Source organism: Scyliorhinus canicula, chromosome 11 (assembly GCF_902713615.1).
Source record: "Scyliorhinus canicula chromosome 11, sScyCan1.1, whole genome shotgun sequence".
NCBI lineage: Eukaryota > Metazoa > Chordata > Chondrichthyes > Carcharhiniformes > Scyliorhinidae > Scyliorhinus > Scyliorhinus canicula.
In genome coordinates, this window is record NC_052156.1 from 105,626,760 (window position 1) to 105,646,868 (window position 20,109).

The 20,109-nt window shown below is 45.6% G+C and overlaps 1 protein-coding gene across 5 annotated transcripts in view; it reads right to left on the minus strand.

Moving 5' to 3' along the window:
• Nucleotides 1-1,568: 1,568 nt before the first annotated feature.
• The window catches only part of plekhg7 (pleckstrin homology domain containing, family G (with RhoGef domain) member 7), a 125,876-nt gene continuing 107,335 nt past the window's right edge, over nucleotides 1,569-20,109 (minus strand). For 2 of the 5 annotated variants that reach the window (XM_038810976.1, XM_038810975.1), the window contains 5 exons: nucleotides 12,422-12,515; nucleotides 12,251-12,330; nucleotides 6,592-6,745; nucleotides 4,766-4,863; nucleotides 1,569-1,839 (listed from right to left, as the gene is read on the minus strand). In XM_038810976.1, the coding sequence (XP_038666904.1) occupies nucleotides 1,729-1,839; nucleotides 4,766-4,863; nucleotides 6,592-6,745; nucleotides 12,251-12,330; nucleotides 12,422-12,515 (537 nt within the window). In that variant the 3' untranslated portion in view covers nucleotides 1,569-1,728. Of the gene's footprint in view, nucleotides 1,840-4,765; nucleotides 4,864-6,591; nucleotides 6,746-12,250; nucleotides 12,331-12,421; nucleotides 12,516-20,109 lie in introns of those variants that run through there. The other 3 variants (XR_005462262.1, XR_005462263.1, XM_038810977.1) reach the window with 3 other exon arrangements.

The following is a 20,109-nucleotide window of genomic DNA, read 5'->3' on the forward strand; positions in this document are numbered from 1 at the left end:
CGCAACTGCGCCATGTCGCCTGGACACCGGCGCGCAATTCTCCGATCGCCATTTGCGCCGGCACGTATGGTGCGGCGCCGGTCACGGGCCGCTGTACGCGGCGGGGCCGCCGATTCTCCAGCCCAGATGGGCCGAGCAGCTGCTTTAAAAAGGGAGAGCCTGCAGGCGACATCCACACCTGGTCGCTGCCAACGGAAACTGCGCGAAAGGTCGGGGCGACAGCATGTGTGGGGGGGGGGGGGCTCTGATGGGGCCTGGCCCACGATCAGGGCGCACTGATCGGCGGGCCAACCTCTCCCGCCCCGGGCCTACTTTGTTGTGCATCCGGCCTCTGAACCCCCACGCCATGTCCCGTCGGAGCCAGAGAGTTCAGTAAGGCCACCGCGCATTAGCGGCGTAAACCGCTCCAGTGTGGCCAGAATCACTCCTGCCCGTGCCCATGGCGGCGCGGACACACTGTCAGAGAATCGCGCTTCCATTGTCTGCAAAAAAAGGAACAAGGCCTTCTGTCTTTTTTGAATTATGCTGGAGCCTGGGGGACCTATAGTTCCCCATTGCTTTATCCATGGCAACAACCTGGCCAAAGAGAATCAACTTGCGAACCAATCAGCACCCTTTTCTCCTGTAGCATAAATTGTTTGAAATTTGTCATTCTTGTGTTTAACCTGATGAGTGCAAGATGAAAAGGTTTGGCAAAATAGAAACACGGAATTGTTGCAGCACAGGAGGCCATTCAGCCCATCATGTGATCGCTAGCCCTCTGAATGAGCAATGTGCGGAGTGCCATTCCCCTACCTGCTCCCCGTAACAGATTCCTGCATGAACACCGGAATTGAACCCGCCCCCACTACACTTTCAGGCAACTTTCAGCAATATTCAAATAATTGAATATTAAATTCCACCTATGTCCTGTTGCAGGACAGTAATTGAGCAGCTCAACGTTAGAAGAATGAGAGCAGATCTATTTGAGGTAGAGAAGATGATAAAAGGTATTGACAAAGTAGATGTGGAGTGGATGCTTCCTCTTGTGGGACAATGTAGAACAAGGGGGTCATAGTTTTAGGATAAGGAGTAGCAGATTTAAAACAGGTGAGGAGAAATTACTTCTCCTAAAGGGTCGTGAATTTGTGGAATTCACTACCCCAGAGTGCAGTGGATGTTGGGACAGTGAATGAATTTAAGGAGGAGACGGACATGTTATGGACAGGGTTTTAATTAGTAATGGGTTGAAGGGTTATGGAGAACGGGCAGGAAACTGGAGTTGAGCCCGAGAGGAGATCAGCCATGATTGCATTGAATAGTGGAGCCGGCTGGAGGGGCTGAATCGCCTACTCCTCCTAGTTCTCATATTTAGTCAATTATCATCCTTACTCTTTGCCACACTTTCATTTTCACTTTCTTCAGCAAATTTTGAAGTTTTACTCCATCCTAATATTCAAGTAATTTATATATATATCAAAACAAACAATGGCTCAGCACTGACCCATTAGAACTCCACTGTCTGTTATCATCCTCCAGCCTGAGAAATACTCAGTACTCTCGCCGAATATTAAACTAATACACGCTGCTTTGTTACAATACTTTTATTAGAAACAAGAACGATTTTTAAATTGAATACAGGAGGTAGATTTCTTCAAAGTGCGCTGGCCCAGCAATGAGTTGAGTTTCTGGTTGGCCTAGTTAGACTGAGAACAGAGTTTTTGCGAGTTTAACAGATGTCTGGGGAAGTTAAATTTCAGATGATTCATTCACCGGTAATCTCCTCAGCAAAGGTTGTGGTGGTTCTATAACGTTCCTGTAGGCAGTCGCTGCAGTCTTGATGTCTGATAGCCACGTTTTCTGAAAGGAAGGATTCATTTTTACCGTTTTCACTCACATTACTAATTCATTCTGTGAAACATTATAAAGCCATGGGGTTGGTTTCACCGTTTTTCAGGCTAAGTGCGGAGGATCTGTGGCGTTTTACGTCAAAAAACAATCGTGGCCACCCCTTCACCGATCCTGCGGCTGGTGAGGGCTAGCTGCCACACCGCATTAAACTCCCGGCTCCCACAATATAAACGGCCGGAGATGGATGGATCCACGGCCGCACATGCGCACGGTGACGACCTGCAGCAGTCGCACTATAAAACATGGGGCCGGGCTGTGCACAGACCCGACCTGCCAGGTAATGTTTCCTTGGCCACCCCCCACCAGTCCCCCCAGCCCTCTTGGAATCCAGCCCCCCCCCCCCCCCCCCCCCCCCCCCCCCAGGCCAGCAGCACGGTTCCCGCCCGACTGTGGCGGGGCTGGACACAGTCCGCAGCCGCCACGCCGGGTTCCCACCCGCCGAGACCACACGGTTGGGAACTCGGCCCAAGGGGGGGCAGAACATCGGGGAGGGCCTTCAGGTGATGTGCTAAGGTTGCCCCCCAATGACGTGCAGCGCATAACGCGATGATGCCATTTTGGAGAGGACGGAGCATACACAACCTGCGTCAAAGAGGTGCCGCCCCCGTTTTCGGAGTCAAAAGGGATTCTCTGCCCGATCGCCGATTATGAAATCGGCGTCGGAGAACGGTGAATCCCGCCCATGTTCTTCACAAAACTGAATAAATCCCATTTTGCTCCGTTTGTCTGAGTGTTGTGAAGAGAAAACAATGGACAAGATTTGGAGAGAGTATTGAACTGAGATTAAATCTTTTTGTTAGCACCCTGAGTTGTCTTTTAAATTTAAAGTATCCAATTCATTTTTCTTTGCAATTAAGGGGCAATTTAGCGTGACCAATCCACCCACCCTGCACTTCTTTGGTTTGTGGGGGTGAGACTCACGCAGACACGGGGAGAATATGCAAACTCCACCCAGACAGTAACTCGGGGCTGGGATCGAATCCTGGCCCTCAGCGCCATGAGGCAGCAGTGCTAACCACTGTGTCACCGTGCAGTCCCTAGGACCCCGAGTTGACTACCAACTGTGATTAACTATGTATCTTTTAATTGTATCTTTTGAATGTTTAATTTTTTAAAAAAGGTATTTAGGGAAGGGGACAGGAGGACAGACACTAAGCAGCTGATGGTGATCCTTCTAATGAAAAAAAGGGCCAGGAATGCCACCCAGTTTACAGCTGATGGTCCCCTTCAGATAATTCATTAATAATAATAATAATAATAATAATAATAATAATCACTTATTGACACAAGTAGGCTTCAATGAAGTTACTGTGAAAAGCCCCTAGTCGCCACATTCCGGCACCTGTTCAGGGAGGCGAGTACAGGAATTGAAGCCGTGCTGCTGGCCTTGTTCTGCATTGCAAGCCAGCTGTTTCGCCCACTGTGCTAAACTAGCCCCAAGTTAAGAGTCAACCACATTGCTGTGAATCACATGTAGACCCAGCCGGGTAAGGATGGCAGACTTCCTTCCCTAAAGGACATTAGTGAACCTAATGGTTTTTATGACAATCGATGATGGTTTGATGGTCACCATCACTGAGGCTAGCTCTCATTTCCAGATTTTATTAATTGAGTTTAAATTCTACCAGCTGCCGTGGTGGGGTTTGAACCCACATCTTCAGAGCATTAGCTCTTGGCCCCTGGATTCGTGGCCCAGTGACATTACCACTACTGGATATGTGTCCACGCTATCACAAATGCTGCCTACTGCTACCTCGGTAACGCCTACCTCAGCTCCTCTACTGACCAAACCCTCACCCATGCCTTTGTTACCACTTGGCTAGACTATTCATAGTCAGCCTTGGCCAGCCTTCCATCCTCCATAAACGTCAACTCATGCAAAACCCCTGCTGCACATGTCCTAATTCGCATCAAGCCTCGTTCACCCTTCAGCCCTGTGCTTGCTGAACTACATAGGGGAGCGGGTGGTTTATTGGGCTGTTGGTGGTCTTTCAGGGATAGGCACCTTGCTGGTCATTGGCAATGTGTGCCCACCTACTCCACGAGATTTCACAATGCAACAGATATCAGCAATGACCTGCTGTGAAAGCCTGACCATGTTGATCCACTGGTGCTAACACACATGTCAGACAGGTCAGGGAGTTGATCCTGTACCTGTAGACCCTGTGGTGGGGGCTCTGACTGCTTCCACCTAGATCTGTGTGCCCATCTCCTCTGTCCTGTGGAGTGGTAGATGACGAAAGAGGTGTTGGTACTGTTGCCATTGGTGCTTTTGACTTGGTGTTGCTATTCCTTGTGTTCCTCATTAGAGGTGTAAGGTACAGCAGCGTAAGCCACCCCTATGCCATGGTTACAATTGACAGCGGGGACATGTTGCTGAAGGTGAGTACATGGCCAGAGAACACCTGACGAACCCTCTGAGAAGGAGCAGCAACCTCTCACCTGGCCATGGCTGCAGCTCTTCAGTGTCACTGATCAAAGGCTTCCCAGCCTGTCAGTTTCACTGAAGATGCTCTCCCTAGTGTGCACTGGCCTCGGTCACCCTAGTGAGTTCCGCACAGTTTGAGAAAAAGGTGCACTGTCTATTAAAGCCAGAATGGGTGAAAAAAACAGCAGATAATGACAATAGCTTACCTGACAGCTTCAAGGGGGTTCCCTGCTCACCTGCAAACCGTCCAGGTAAAACCCAGAATTGGGCAGGATCATTTCAACCCAACATCATTTTTAAGGGTTTTAACACCCTGCACACACCCATACTGACCTCCCCTTGGAGGTTCCCTCTCCCCCACCGCATCCTCACCCCGGTCCAGCCCCCCTCACCCCAACCCACACCAATATAAGTCAGTTTTCATGCCTTGTTCATTTGTGGATTTACCTTAACAGCTTCTGAAGGTGCTTGAAGTGTGAAGATTCCTATACATTGCTGATATCTGTTTTGATGAATTACTAAGAAAGCATTTTGTAGTCCACAACCTGCAACAGAAGGAGGTGCATCAACCATCAACTGAATTTATTCAATGGCACAAAACAATGCAGTGGACCAAATTACATTGGATCTGTGACCAACTCTGGACAGACAAGGAGGAGGATCCTACGTTTGAGAGACTAAATGCTGATGCCAGGACTGAATTGCGTGAGTTCTACGGCCCCAAACGCAGCGCTGCTCCCATACAACCCGTGGCACTAAGTTCACAGTGGGCAGACAGTGGCATGCAAAGCCACAAGGCTGCCTTGCAGGCTGCGGCAATGGTGTCTGTGCCCGTCCACCCTGACCCCACAGCCCACCTACTGGCCACCCCCCACTACTCCTCCCGATCCTGGCAGAAGCTCTGGCCAGCGGCACACTGACAGCTCACTATAACAATGTTGAACACTTTTCGTATCTCCTCTCTCAGCAGCCAAGGCGATTTTAAATACCTCAAGTGAATCTCGCCATCGGTAATTCCTCCTGGCGGCGGCGAAGCATCACAGGGGGCCCGGAAATTGCCAGGTAGGGCCCGTTAATGATATGCCAATGGCATTTACTATACAATTTGCTTGCCCACGCAGGCATGCGCCGCTGTTGAGGCACCAGAGCATGGCATTCTATCGGGCACCTGGCGCCGGCCTGGGTTTTCAGGTGAAGCACGAATCTCGCGAGGGCGGGGAGGGTGATGTGGGCCTACGTTAGGATGCTCTTTGGAGGGTCGGTGCAGACTCTGGCCTTCTGCATTGTAGGGATTCTATGATTGAATCTATGCTGACATCCCGTGGCATTGTTCATGAATACCCTGGGATGGAGTTGGGGTGAAGATTTGTTCATCTAATTGGTCCTTTAGACCCCCCCCCCCCGTGTTCTCCTGGAAGAAAAGCTCTAAATTGACACGTTAAATCGTAAGTTTATAACTGCCGGCTGCTCCGTGTCTAGGTAGGTATCTGGTTGTAAATCTTTCTTTCCTTCCCTCTGAGATTGGGAGGGTGTTCAATGTTAGCAGGAAAATATTGACTTTATTGCTGCTTTTCTTCTTTTAAAGAAACCGCCATGGTTTATTCTATCAATTACATCTTTTTAAAAATACATTTAGAGTACCCAATTGTTTTTTTGACAATTAAGGGACAACGTAGCGTGGCCAATCCACCTACCATGCACATCTTTTTGGGTTGTGGGGGTGAGACCCACGCAGACACAGGGAGAATGTGCAAACTTCATATGGACAGTGACCCGGGGCCGGGATTGAACCTGGGTCCTTAGCACCGTGAGGCAGCAGTGCTAACCACTGCGCCCCCGTACCGCCCTCTATCAATTATATCTGAGCCAAAGATTTCCACTGATTGTCGCTAAGACTGGGCATTCACAAGTGGCTAGTTTTACAGAATCACATGCACTAATTTTCATAGGAAACCCATCACACATTCACACACGGTAATAGGTAAATTGTACTTCTCATGTAATATTTACTGAACAAACACCTCCCACCATTCAGTAACTGAGGGAGGAAGTTACTCTTTGGTCTTCCTCTCATCATTTTAATGGTTTGCCAATAAGCAAACAAAATGCTTAAGATGATCATGTGCCCAATGACGGTGACTATTATTCATTTTTCAACTAACCAGAAATGCAATTAGCTACATCTGGATTCCTAATTATTGCCTTACACTGGTTACACTAAAGCAACATTGCAAATAGCTTTTGCCCATATCGAGATTAAAATAGCAAAATACCTGCTGAATGGAATGGATCAATGTTCTTCAGTTCTAATCTGTCCAGGGGAATCGGTTGATCGAGTACAGAACACACAGTTCCATCTCTTCCCAATCCGTGTAATTCAGGATTCGGTGAAGGACTTCGAAGGCTGGCATCCAAGGCTCCTGGTTTCTGCAGGTGTACAAAGTTCCCATCTGAGCAGCCGCAACGAGACTGCAGAACCCATTTTATCTCCACTCCTAGGGTCACTCCTACCTGCCCCCTAGTGTCAGTGTTTCATGCATGGAGGGGCAGATAAAATGGGGTGGGCACCCATCCAACCACCATTGTGCACAGTCCAGAACTCATCCCCATAATAGGGGGGCAGACGGGCACTGAAATCGGCAGCTTACCTACTGTAATGATATCATGATTGTGTTATAATTCAACGACTGACAACTAGGCGTCAACTAGTGAAATTAAAGTCAGCTGATCAGACACTGGCTGGGGGAAGCTGGCGAGAGCTTGCATGTGCATGATTGTGCTGTTGTTCACCTGTTGTCTTGTATATAGTTTACCCCCACTCCTGGTACCATGTAATATTCTTGTTGGATGGCCTGATTTATCACAAGAACACTTGTAGTTAAAGTTATAAATTATTTATTAACATTAACTGGGGGAAACCAGAGGTCAGAGATTTAAAGTGAAAGAATCAGAGAAAAGGCACTTTTGACTGGGTTGCACTGCTGCGAGCAGACTCAGTAGTCTAACTTTGAAAATATTCTGGGAAATTCTCAATCAACTTGAATAAGTACATTCTGTCCACAAGGATCAGTACACTATGTATTAATATGTGTAGCTTCCAGGACCCGCGAAAGTGCCACACTGCGAGCCCAACTGACAATCTTAACTTGGTTGTCAGCGTAGCTTTTAGCACAGTGAGGATTATTTAGTAAATAGGGTCCAATCACGGAATCGCATCTAGTGTTGGACACTGTGTTTTAAGTTTTGTAAGCTGGGGCTGGTTGTATATGGTCTGTACATTGCCTGTAGTGGGCAGTAGAAGGGGCATGTTGTTTGATACAATCTATCAGTCTTTGGGACTATCAGCCTACATACCTGGCATCACACTGGCATTGAAATTCATACACCACATAACCTACTTGTGTGATAGGTAGAACGTCTTTTTGGCATGTTTGTGGCAAATACCACTCATGTGGTACACCTGTGGTACAACAGGTGACATCCGGGCAATAGTAAGGGATGACATCGGTGCTATGGAGGATAAGGTTGAATCCATTTGGGTGGAAATCAGGAATAGTAAGGCGAAAAAGTCACTGATAGGAGTAGTCTATCGGCCACCAAATAGTAACGAGATGGTGGGGCAGGCAATAAACAAAGAAATAACTGATGCATGTAGAAATGGTACAGCAGTTATCATGGGGGATTTTAATCTACATGTCGATTGGTTTAACCAGGTCGGTCAAGGCAACCGTGAGGAGGAGTTTATAGAATGTATCCGCGATAGTTTCCTAGAACAGTATGTAATGGAACCTACGAGGGAACAAGCGGTCCTAGATCTTGTCCTGTGTAATGAGACAGGATTGATTCATGATCTCATAGTTAGGGATCCTCTCGGAAGGAGCGATCACAATATGGTGGAATTTAAAATACAGATGGAGGGTGAGAAAGTAAAATCAAATACTAGTGTTTTGTGTTTAAACAAAGGAGATTACAAGGGGATGAGAGAAGAACTAGCTAAGGTAGACTGGGAGCTAAGACTTTATGGTGGAACAGTTGAGGAACAGTGGAGAACCTTCCAAGCGATTTTTCACAGTGCTCAGCAAAGGTTTATACCAACAAAAAGGAAGGACGGAAGAAAGAGGGAAAATCGACCGTGGATATCTAAGGAAATAAGGGAGAGTATCAAATTGAAGGAAAAAGCATATAAAGTGGCAAAGATTGCTGGGAGATTAGAGGACTGGGAAATCTTTAGGGGGCAACAGAAAGCTACTAAAAAAGCTATAAAGAAGAGTAAATAGAGTATGAGAGTAAACTTGCTCAGAATATAAAAACAGACAGTAAAAGTTTTTACAAATATATAAGACAAAAAAGAGTGGCTAAGGTAAATATTGGTCCTTTAGAGGATGAGAAGGGAGTTTTAATAATGGGAAATGAGGAAATGGCTGAGGAACTGAACAGGTTTTTTGGGTCGGTCTTCACAGTGGAAGACACAAATAACATGCCAGTGACTGATAGAAATGAGGCTATGACAGGTGAGGACCTTGAGACGATTGTTATCACTAAGGAGGGAGTGATGGGCAAGCTAATGGGGCTAAAGGTAGACAAGTCTCCTGGCCCTGATGGAATGCATCCCAGAGTGCTAAAAGAGATGGCTAGGGAAATTGCAGATGCACTGGTGATAATTTACCGAAATTCACTAGACTCTGGGGTGGTCCCGGTGGATTGGAAATTAGCAAACGTGACGCCACTGTTTAAAAAAGGAGGTAGGCAGAAAGCAGGAAATTATAGGCCAGTGAGTTTAACTTCGGTAATAGGGAAGATGCTGGAATCTATCATCAAGGAAGAAATTGCGAGGCATCTGGATAGAAATTGTCCCATTGGGCAGACGCAGCATGGGTTCGTAAAAGGCAGGTCGTGCCTAACTAATTTAGTGGAATTTTTTGAGGACATTACCAGTGCAGTAGATAACGGGGAGCCGATGGATGTGGTATATCTGGATTTCCAGAAAGCCTTTGACAAGGTGCCACACAAAAGGTTGCTGCATAAGATAAAGATGCATGGCATTAAGGGTAAAGTAGTAGCATGGATAGAGGATTGGTTAATTAATAGAAAGCAAAGAGTTGGGATAAATGGGTGTTTCTCTGGTTGGCAATCAGTAGCTAGTGGTGTCCCTCAGGGATCCGTGTTGGGCCCACAATTGTTCACAATTTACATTGATGATTTGGAGTTGGGGACCAAGGGCAATGTGTCCAAGTTTGCAGATGACACTAAGATGAGTGGTAAAGCGAAAAGTGCAGAGGATACTGGAAGTCTGCAGAGGGATTTGGATAGGTTAAGTGAATGGGCTCGGGTCTGGCAGATGGAATACAATGTTGACAAATGTGAGGTTATCCATTTTGGTAGGAATAACAGCAAACGGGATTATTATTTAAACGATAAAATATTAAAGCATGCCGCTGTTCAGAGAGACTTGGGTGTGCTAGTGCATGAGTCACAGAAGGTTGGTTTACAAGTGCAACAGGTGATTAAGAAGGCAAATGGAATTTTGTCCTTCATTGCTAGAGGGATGGAGTTTAAGACTAGGGAGGTTATGTTGCAATTGTATAAGGTGTTAGTGCGGCCACACCTGGAGTATTGTGTTCAGTTTTGGTCTCCTTACTTGAGAAAGGACGTACTGGCGCTGGAGGGTGTGCAGAGGAGATTCACTAGGTTAATCCCAGAGCTGAAGGGGTTGGATTATGAGGAGAGTTTGAGTAGACTGGGACTGTACTCGTTGGAATTTAGAAGGATGAGGGGGGATCTTATAGAAACATTTAAAATTATGAAGGGAATAGATAGGATAGATGCGGGCAGGTTGTTTCCACTGGCGGGTGACAGCAGAACTAGGGGGCATAGCCTCAAAATAAGGGGAAGTAGATTTAGAACTGAGTTTAGGAGGAACTTCTTCACCCAAAGGGTTGTGAATCTATGGAATTCCTTGCCCAGTGAAGCAGTTGAGGCTCCTTCATTACATGTTTTTAAGGTAAAGATAGATAGTTTTTTGAAGAATAAAGGGATTAAGGGTTATGGTGTTCGGGCCGGAAAGTGGAGCTGAGTCCACAAAAGATCAGCCATGATCTCATTGAATGGCGGAGCAGGCTCGAGGGGCCAGATGGCCTACTCCTGCTCCTAGTTCTTATGTTCTTATGTTGCTACTGCATAGTAGCAGCGTGAAACCTGCGCTGAGATTTTTGAGATACATTGCCCTTGCAGGATAACCTCAGATAGGCTCCTTTCAGCAATACTCAAGTTCTGTACTACCAAATGACCACATATATAAACATACAGTATATATTATATAACTATCGATTATATACTGTATATTAATATTATATGGTATCTTTACATTAGCTTTCAAAAATGGTAGTTTTAAGGGATTTATATTTGTAAACATTTGAAATAAGGTTTTACGTTGGTTTAATACTTCTGTGCCTGGAAGGGTAAAAGCTATAGTTAGATTCTTGGAGAATAAAACTGTTTGTAGGTGTGGAGGTTGGTTAAGTTCCAACTGTGTTTCTATTGTGATTAGATAGGGCTACAGCATAAAGAATAAATAAAAAAAAACATATGCATGTGGGTGCTGCTTAGCAACTTGGGCCTTGTAAGGTAGAGAAGCTTATAATTTTTAGTTAACTAATTTGATTTCAGTTGAAGATAGGTTGTCAGAAAGAAAACAGCTCTCAGTTCTGCTAGAAGCAGTTGGCTGAAAATTCTAGGAGGGAACATCTCTCAGCTTTGCTAGAAGAAAAGCCATACCGTGGAGCAATGGTTAAGACAACAACTGCAGGGATCTGATGAGCAGCTAATTAATGAAACTAGAGAAATGAAGAGAAGTGTCCAAGGCATGGTTGAGAAGAGGAAGCAAAGTGTTCTGAGTTAAAGAGAAATTGTAGTAACCAGTTTTAAACTGGGACCGCAGTTTTCAAAACTATAGCAATTTGCCCACAGTTGTCTTTTGCGCTTAAAAGGGACCTTTTGTATTAATGAGACCATTGTAGCTTAAGATATGCTTTGTAATCCATGTTAATCCTAAAACCAGTGTGTAATTGTTAAATTAAGAGGAGAGTAAAGGGGTATTGTATCATAATCCATTTCTTCATGTTTTTGTTGTTAAAACTAATGAGCAGTCCTGAACCTCTGTTCCTCAATATTTTATAAAGAAGTGTAACGGTTATGATCTTTTGAGCCAGGTTTCCATTCTGGGGTCTTCCCGTCCAGTTATAACACCAACTGGGAACCTAACTCTTCTGAGCACACAGTGATCCAATCTTTCAGCACAGCATCCCAATTCAACATACGTTAAGCAAAACCTATGCAGAAACTTGACTTGACCGCTGTTCTAAATTGTTTTATTTTTCTGTCTTTTGCTCCTCATTCTTGACCCCTTAGCTATGGGGGTTTCAATGATTTGTAATTATTTGTATATTTGTGGTGTCTAGTGCATTTGTTTGTCATTTTTCTCATTATTTCCACTTGTAAGACTTGCTCCAAGGTTGCAAAATGATTCACTGCATCTGGATTGAGTAATTCTTTACAAATATGTGGGAAATCTGAGACATGACATGGCGTGAGGGTAGTTTCTTGGGGAGAACAGTTGACAATGTATGGTTGATCTATGGTTCGCAAATAATTTCATCACTGGGGGTTTTCACATCTCCTGTCTGGGTCTGTTAATTGATGGAGACTGATTGCAAATGATTAACCAACAAGGCCATTACATCACTGTATGACAAAAGGGACCTCAGTTCTTTTATCAACTGATTTGATATTGTTATGAATGGATCAGTGGTCAATGCTGTACCTCAGAGTGAGGAGTGGGTAATAATTTGGAGTCACATCATAGGCTGTTTAATGATTTTGGGAACTTGACATTTAGCTGCAGAAGTTTTCTTTCAAAGTCAAACAACTGCTTACCTTTTTAGCGCTTTTAATCTTTGTGATTAAAAGTAAATCGTCAAAAAGGAACAGATAGACATCCAGGAATTTTGTGGCCCCTGTGAGGAAAGAACACCAATAAAACAGTTTAGTTGCAAGAATTTGACGAGGCTGTAATTACATTTCCAATCTGGAATGAATAACACGTACCTGCGAGACTTAATCGTCCTTCGTTTAAAAGCTGTCTGTTAACCGGTGAGAGGAGTCCTTCTGCCATGTTATCTTTCAGCAGATGTCGAAGACTCTGGTGGGGATAGAAAATCACAAAATCAGACCATACTTGGGCCTTCTATAAAAGAGAAAGAGTTTACCCCTGAGGGCACTACTGTTATAACTGGTGGGGGAGGTGGGTGTGGGGAGGGGGGGGGGGGGGGGGGTGGCGGTGGAATAATACAATCAACCACTTGCCATTCCCTTCACTCTCACTGTAACGGGCTCATCTTAAACTCTCGTGAGGAATAAAACATCTACCATTTTGCTTGTATGTCTCAATGAGGTGGTGTAAGAGCGAATAGGAAGCTCGGCTTCAACCCGTCCTGTTAGAGGGATCAGCTGATCTATATTTTCAATATGATGGCAGTGGATGTTGACTGTGTAAAAACGGCTGATAGATAATTGGCAGCACGTTTACACTCTTGCCATTTTTATGAATGGAAGAATTTCCGTTGACTTCACTTTCCCCAAGGAAACGGCAATCCATCATTTCCATTTGTTATCATAGCGCTGTAGGATCGCTATAGTGCAGAAAGGGGCCATTTGACCCATTTAATCTGCACCGACCCTATGAAGGAGAAGCTTATCCCTGCAACCCTGTAACCACGCTTAACCCAAATATCCCTGGACACTAAGGGGCAATTTAGCATGGCCAATCCACCTAACCTGCACGTCTTTGGACTGTGAGAGAAAACCGGAGCACCCGGAGGAAACCCACGCAGACACGGGGAGAACGTGTAAACTTCAGAGAGACAGTCACCCAAGGAATTGAACCTGGGTCCCCAGTGCTGTGAGGCAGCAGTGCTAATCACTGTGCCACTCAGCCGTCCTTATGAATTAGGTCAAACCAGGTGTCTGCAAATATCTTCCAACCTACCTTTTCAGTTACTGTTCTAGCTTTCTTTCACTTCGTCAACTAGTCTGGACTTCCTGGAGGGTGTCTCCATTGACTCTGGAGAGTGACGAGGTTAACATGGATGGGTTGTTCCCATTGGGCAAAGAGACATAATCTTGAGGTCAAAACTGAAGATAATTACAGCAAGAATGAAAGGAGAGGTTTGGGGAAATTGCCTTTCTTCAGAATTTCCTGTTCTTAACAGTTGTTGAAGCAGTGTCTAAGGATTTTTTAAAAAACTATTAGGCAGCTAAAGAGGAGTACTGAAGCTCATTGTGGGAAGCGAACAGGATAATGGGATCAGATAGTAACACTGGTGCAGTGTTACTGGACGAAAATCCCATATCCGTGCTGGAACAAGTCATATTCTGCTAACTTTCTGCATGTGTGAATACAGGCAGTGAACCTCAACAAGCAATCTGTGCATTGGGTAATTCGACTGATTTACCCTTTGCGCAGTGGTTAGCACTGCTATCTCACAGCGCCAGGGACCCGGATTCAATTCTGGCCTTGGGTGACTATGTGGTATTCGCACTTTCTAATAATAATAATCTTTATTGTCACAAGTAGACTTATACTACCACTACAATCAAGTTACTCTGAAAATCCCCGAGTCGCCACATTCCGGCGCCTGTTCAGGTACACAGAGGGAGAATTCAGAATGCCCAGTTCACCTAACAGCACGTCTTTTGGGACTTGCAGGAGGAAACTGGAGTACCCGGAGGAAACCCACGCAGAGACGGAGAGAACGTGCAAACTCAGCACAGGCAGTGACCCAAGCCAAGAATCGAACCTGGGACCCTGAGGAAGGAGCAGTGCTCCGAAAGCTCGTGTTTGAAACAAACCTGTTGAACTTTAACCTGGTGTTGTAAGACTTCTTACTGCAATCCAAAGATGTGCAGGTTAGGTGGATTGGCCATGCTCAATCACCCATAGTGTCCAAAAGGTTATGTGGGGTTACTGGGTTTACAGGGGTAGGATGGGGGCATGGGCTTAAGTAGGGTGTTCATTTGGAAGTCCAGTGCAGACTCGATGAGCCGAATGGCCTCCTTCTGCACTGTAGGAATTCTATGATTCTATGCTCACCATGCAGAGGCTTTACATGATTCCAGGAACCCTGGGGAATTTGTCACTGCAGGTACTGGCAGGTACTGACAGTTCCCAACAAGGACCAGGAAACAAATCAGGACTGAAAACATTTGGATAGTGTCTTGAGTGTAGCAAAAGGACCCAAAGTGCTTAGCACAGGGCTAAATCGCTGGCTTTGAAAGCAGACCAAGGCAGGCCAGCAGCACGGTTCAATTCCCGTACCAGCCTCCCCGAACAGGCGCCGGAATGTGGTGACTTGGGGCTTTTCACAGTAACTTCATTTGAAGCCTACTTGTGACAATAAGTGATTTTCATTTCATTTCATTTCAAAGTGCTTCACAAAGGTGCAATCAATGCAGATATTGGACGGCGTGACCAAAGGCTTGATGAAAGAGGTGGAATTTAAGGAGGGTCTGAAAGGGGAAGTGAAGGAATTTAAGGATAGATTTAATTGTAGAAATTGGGCTGATTACATCTATTCAACCACTTTGTTTATGTGAATCTCTGTCAGGACAGAGCTGATAGTAGCTGATTATTCAAAGTGGTGCGACACCCCTTTACAAATATTCCCGGATGTGTAAAGTCCAGCTGGAAGGGAGTGGAGATGAAGGATCTACGATAACCCTCCAGGGAGGTTTATTCTTGCTGTAAGTGAATCTTTTGATTTTCACAATGGAAATTTGCATGCATGTTAAGATCCAGTTTAATATTTAGCATTTTCTTTTACAGAACCAATCACTGTCCGCAGCAAAACGTAAATATAAAAAGGGGTTCTTGCCTTAAACATCATCAATTAACTGTCTCAATGGGGAGCAACAATAAGGAGAACTGATTTTCCAACCTCCACTGAGTTGAACGCATTTTCCACTAGTTTATTCGTCAAAAATACAACGTGCTGAATTCTCCGCCTTGTGCCGCCAATAGCAGAGTTCCCGATGAGGCGGAGAATCCAGTGTCTGGGTGAAAGTCGCAATCTGTTCCCGATACTCCCTTACTCCCTCCCCCACCCCCGCTGGTGTCAGGGTCGAAGTTCGTGCCCCATGCCAGCCAGGAGGATAAGACCCATTTGCATCCACTTAACGGGCTGGGCACGTATTCCCCGGGCCCTCATGATTCTCCTGTCCTCTGGACCGGGAGTCACATGGGCGAGAATTACTGCTGGTCCTGACAAACATGGCCCTGTGCGGTGGGCCAAGGGGGTAACTCTTGAAAGGAGTTGCCCCCAAAGTTCATGGGAGGGCAGCCCTACAACCCCCCCCCCCCCAAACAATACAGGACCTGCCCACCACACACCCACCAGTCCCCCCTTATCCCCTTATCGCCCCCTCACCAGAGACCCCCTAAGTAAAATGAATCCCCCCACAGAGACACCCTAAATAAAGAGATCCCAACAGAGTCCTCCTAAATAAAGAGATCCCTGTCAGAAAATCCCCAAGAAGAGATTGCAGAGCCTTTGTCCTTGATCTTTATGTCGTCTTTGTCGACAGGAATAGTGCCGGAAGACTGGAGGATAGCAAATGCTGTCCCCTTGTTCAAGAAGGGGAGTAGAGACAACCCTGGTAATTATAGACCTGTGAGCCTTACTTTGGTTGTGGGTAAAATGTTGGAAAAGGTTATAAGAGATAGGGTTTATAATCATCTTGAAAAGAACAAGTTGATTAGCGATACTCAACACGGTTTTGTGAAGGGTAGGTCATGCCTCACAAACCTTATTGAGTTTTTTGAGAAGGTGACCAAACAGGTGGATGAGGGTAAAGCGATGTGGTGTATATGGATTTCAGTAAGGCGTTTGATAAGGTTCCCCACGGTAGGCTATTGCAGAAAATACGGAAGTATGGGATTGAAGGTGATTTAGCGGTTTGGATCAGTAATTGGCTAGTTGAAAGATGACAGAGGGTGGTGGTTGATGGCAAATGTTCATCCTGGAGTTCAGTTACTAGTGGTGTACCGCAAGGATCTGTTTTGGGGCCACTGCTGTTTGTCATTTTTATAAATGACCTGGAAGAGGGTGTAGAAGGATGGGTTAGTAAATTTGCAGATGACACGAAGGTCGGTGGAGTTGTGGATAGTGCTGAAGAATGCTATAGGTTACAGAGGGACATAGATAAGCTGCAGAGCTGGGCTGAGAGGTGGCAGATGGAGTTTAATGCGGAAAAGTGTGAGGTGGTTCACTTTGGAAGGAGTAACAGGAATGCAGAGTACTGGGCTAATGGCAAGATTCTTGGTAGTGTAGATGAACAGAGAGATCTCGGCATCCAGGTACATAAATCCCTGAAAGTTGCCACCCAGGTTAATAGGGCTGTTAAGAAGGCATATGGTGTGCTAGCCTTTATCAGTAGGGGGATTGAGTTTCGGAGCCACGAGGTCATGCAGCAACTGTACAAAACTCTGGTGCGGCCGCACCTGGAGTACTGCGTGCAGTTCTGGTCACCACATTATAGGAAGGATGTGGAAGCTTTAGAAAGGGTTCAGAGGAGATTTACTAGGATGTTGCCTGGTATGGAGGGAAGGTCTTACGAGGAAAGGCTCAAGGAATTGAGGTTGTTTTCGTTAGAGAGGAGAAGGCTGAGAGGTGACTTAATAGAGACATATAAGATAGTCAGAGGGTTAGATAGGGTGGACAGTGAGAGTCTTTTTCCTCGGATGGTGATGACCAACATGAGGGGCATAGCTTTAAATTGAGGGGTGATAGATATAGGACAGATGTCAGAGGCAGTTTCTTTACTCGGAGAGTAGTAGGGGTGTGGAACGCCCTGCCTGCAACAGTAGCAGACTCGCCAAATTTAAGGGCATTTGAGTGGTCACTGGATAGACATATGGATGAAAATGGAATAGTGTAGGTCAGATAGGCTTCGGATAGTTTCATGGGTCGGCGCAACATCGAGGGCTGAAGGGCCCGTACTGCGCTGTAATGTTCTATGTTCTAAGAGAGACCCCTGTCAGAAGTGCTCCCTCCCAAAAGAGACACTCCTGTCAGAAGCCCCCCCTCCCAGAACAGAGACTCCTGTCAGAAGCCCCCCTTCCCAGAACAGAGACCCCTGTCAGGAACATCCCCAGAAGAGAGACCCTATCTGGAAGCTGGAGAGCGGTCCAGACAGAGGCAGTGAAAAAGAAAATCACCCGGGAACTCCTCACAATCCCCGTCATGCAAAATTTGCAGGGCTAAGGATTGGGAATGGCTTCCTGAGGTCCCCAGCATCACAGATGCTGATAGTAATCAACTATTTCCTGATAGATCTGATAGGTATAAAAGCTACTTTAATGTAAATATTAAGACCCAGTTTTAATACCCATTTAAAATGAGGATTTCAGCACTCATAACCTCAGGCCATGACAAAACACACAGCTTCAACAGAGACACAAAAAGCCTGACACATGCATAAACTCATTGGAGATAAAAGTAACATTTTCACTAAGCAAGATGAAAAAGATATTGTCCAGATGAACATATTTTTAAAGTCAGTTTGACATTAAGAAATGAGCTGTACCTGTAATCAGATCAAGGCCAAGTAAGCACCATAGCAATATGAAGGCGCCATTGTCCAGAATGTGGATAAAAGCAAAGTCAGCAGAAAATCAGTGGAAACCAGTCTTGATAAAAGCACAGAATCGCATTCTATAGCATACACAAATATTCAAACATGAAACATTCAGAACTTATGTTGCACATTAAGGATTGACAGTTAACCATCAAATCAAGTGTATTTGATTCTAAACCAAACCAATTGGGACGACAGAGGTGTAGATAGATGCCTAAAGTCTGATAAGATTCTCCTTAAACATGATGGTCCGTACGGCCACCTTTATCCAGGATCATCCTATACTTTGATCTAACTACTTGCTATCCTTATTTTCTGTAAGCAATAAACCATTCCGGTATTATTATGAAAGTTAAATTGTTTATAGGTTACTCCTCTTTAAGTCCTTTTGCTAGTCGGACTTTATTGAGAATCGATTTAAGTTTCTCCCAATTGTAATCAAATAGAGGCAATAAAGATTCTTGTTTGCATCCGAGTAGTTTAACTCCAATTTCTACTGAGTTTTAGTGTCGCAAGACTTCACCACTTCCGCATGCTAGATCTCATCAGATGCCAATCATCAGCCAACTTAATTCACTCCATATGATATCAAGAAATGGTTGAAATGACTGGATACCGCAATGGCTGTGGGCCCTGACAACATTCCAGCAATAGTACTGAAGACTTGCGCTCCAGAGCTTCTCGTGCCCCTAACCAAGCTGTTCCAGTACAGCTACAGGAGCCAGAAATTTGGAAGATTATCCAGGTATGTCCATTCACAGGGAGCAGGACAAATCCAACCCAGCCAATTACTGCCCCATCAGTCTACTCTTGATCATCAGCAAAGTGATAGTGGGGGATTCAGCAATGACCCCTTCCATCAACATCCTGGGGGTTACCATTGACCATTGACCAGAAACTGAACTGGACTAGTCATATAAATACTGTGGCTACAAGAACAGGTCAGAATCTGGGAATTCTGTGGTGAGTAACTCACCTCCTCACTCCCCAAAGCAAAAGTTAGGAGTGTAAATGTCAGGACCATGTTGCCATGGCTCAATGGGTAGCATGGGTAGAATCTTCAGCCGTGAGCCAGAACGTTTTGGGTTTAAAGCTCCACTCAAGAGCCTCAAAGACAAAACCAAGGACGAGACTCCAGTGTGGTACTCAGGAAGTACTGCTCGGTCAGGGGTGCTGTCATTCAGCTCAGTTAAACCAAAGTCCCTTCTATACCATCTCCTCCACTCCCTCCAACACCCCCCCTCCCCCACCTCACCCAGTCAAAGATCCTGTGGCACTGTTTTGAAGAAGAGTGGGAGCTCACTGCCTGCAAATTCACCAACATCACCGTTATCACATTGCTGTTAGCCGGAGCTCACTGTGCGCAAATTCACCAACATCACCGTTATCACATTGCTGTTAGCGGGAGCTCACTGCCTGCAAATTCACCAACATCACCGTTATCACATTGCTGTTAGCGGGAGCTCACTGCCTGCAAATTCACCAACATCACCGTTATCACATTGCTGTTAGCAGGAGCTCACTGTGCGCAAATTCACCAACATCACCGTTATCACATTGCTGTTAGTGGGAGCTCACTGTGCGCAAATTCACCAACATCACCGTTATCACATTGCTGTTAGCAGGAGCTCACTGTGCGCAAATTCACCAACATCACCGTTATCACATTGCTGTTAGTGGGAGCTCACTGTGCGCAAATTCACCAACATCACCGTTATCACATTGCTGTTAGTGGGAGCTCACTGCCTGCAAATTCACCAACATCACCGTTATCACATTGCTGTTAGTGGGAGCTCACTGCCTGCAAATTCACCAACATCACCGTTATCACATTGCTGTTAGCCGGAGCTCACTGTGTGCAAATTCACCAACATCACCGTTATCACATTGCTGTTAGTGGGAGCTCACTGCGCACATTCACCAACATCACCGTTATCACATTGCTGTTAGCGGGAGCTCACTGCCTGCAAATTCACCAACATCACCGTTATCACATTGCTGTTAGCGGGAGCTCACTGCGCGTAAATTCACCAACATCACCGTTATCACATTGCTGTTAGTGGGAGCTCACTGCCTGCAAATTCACCAACATCACCGTTATC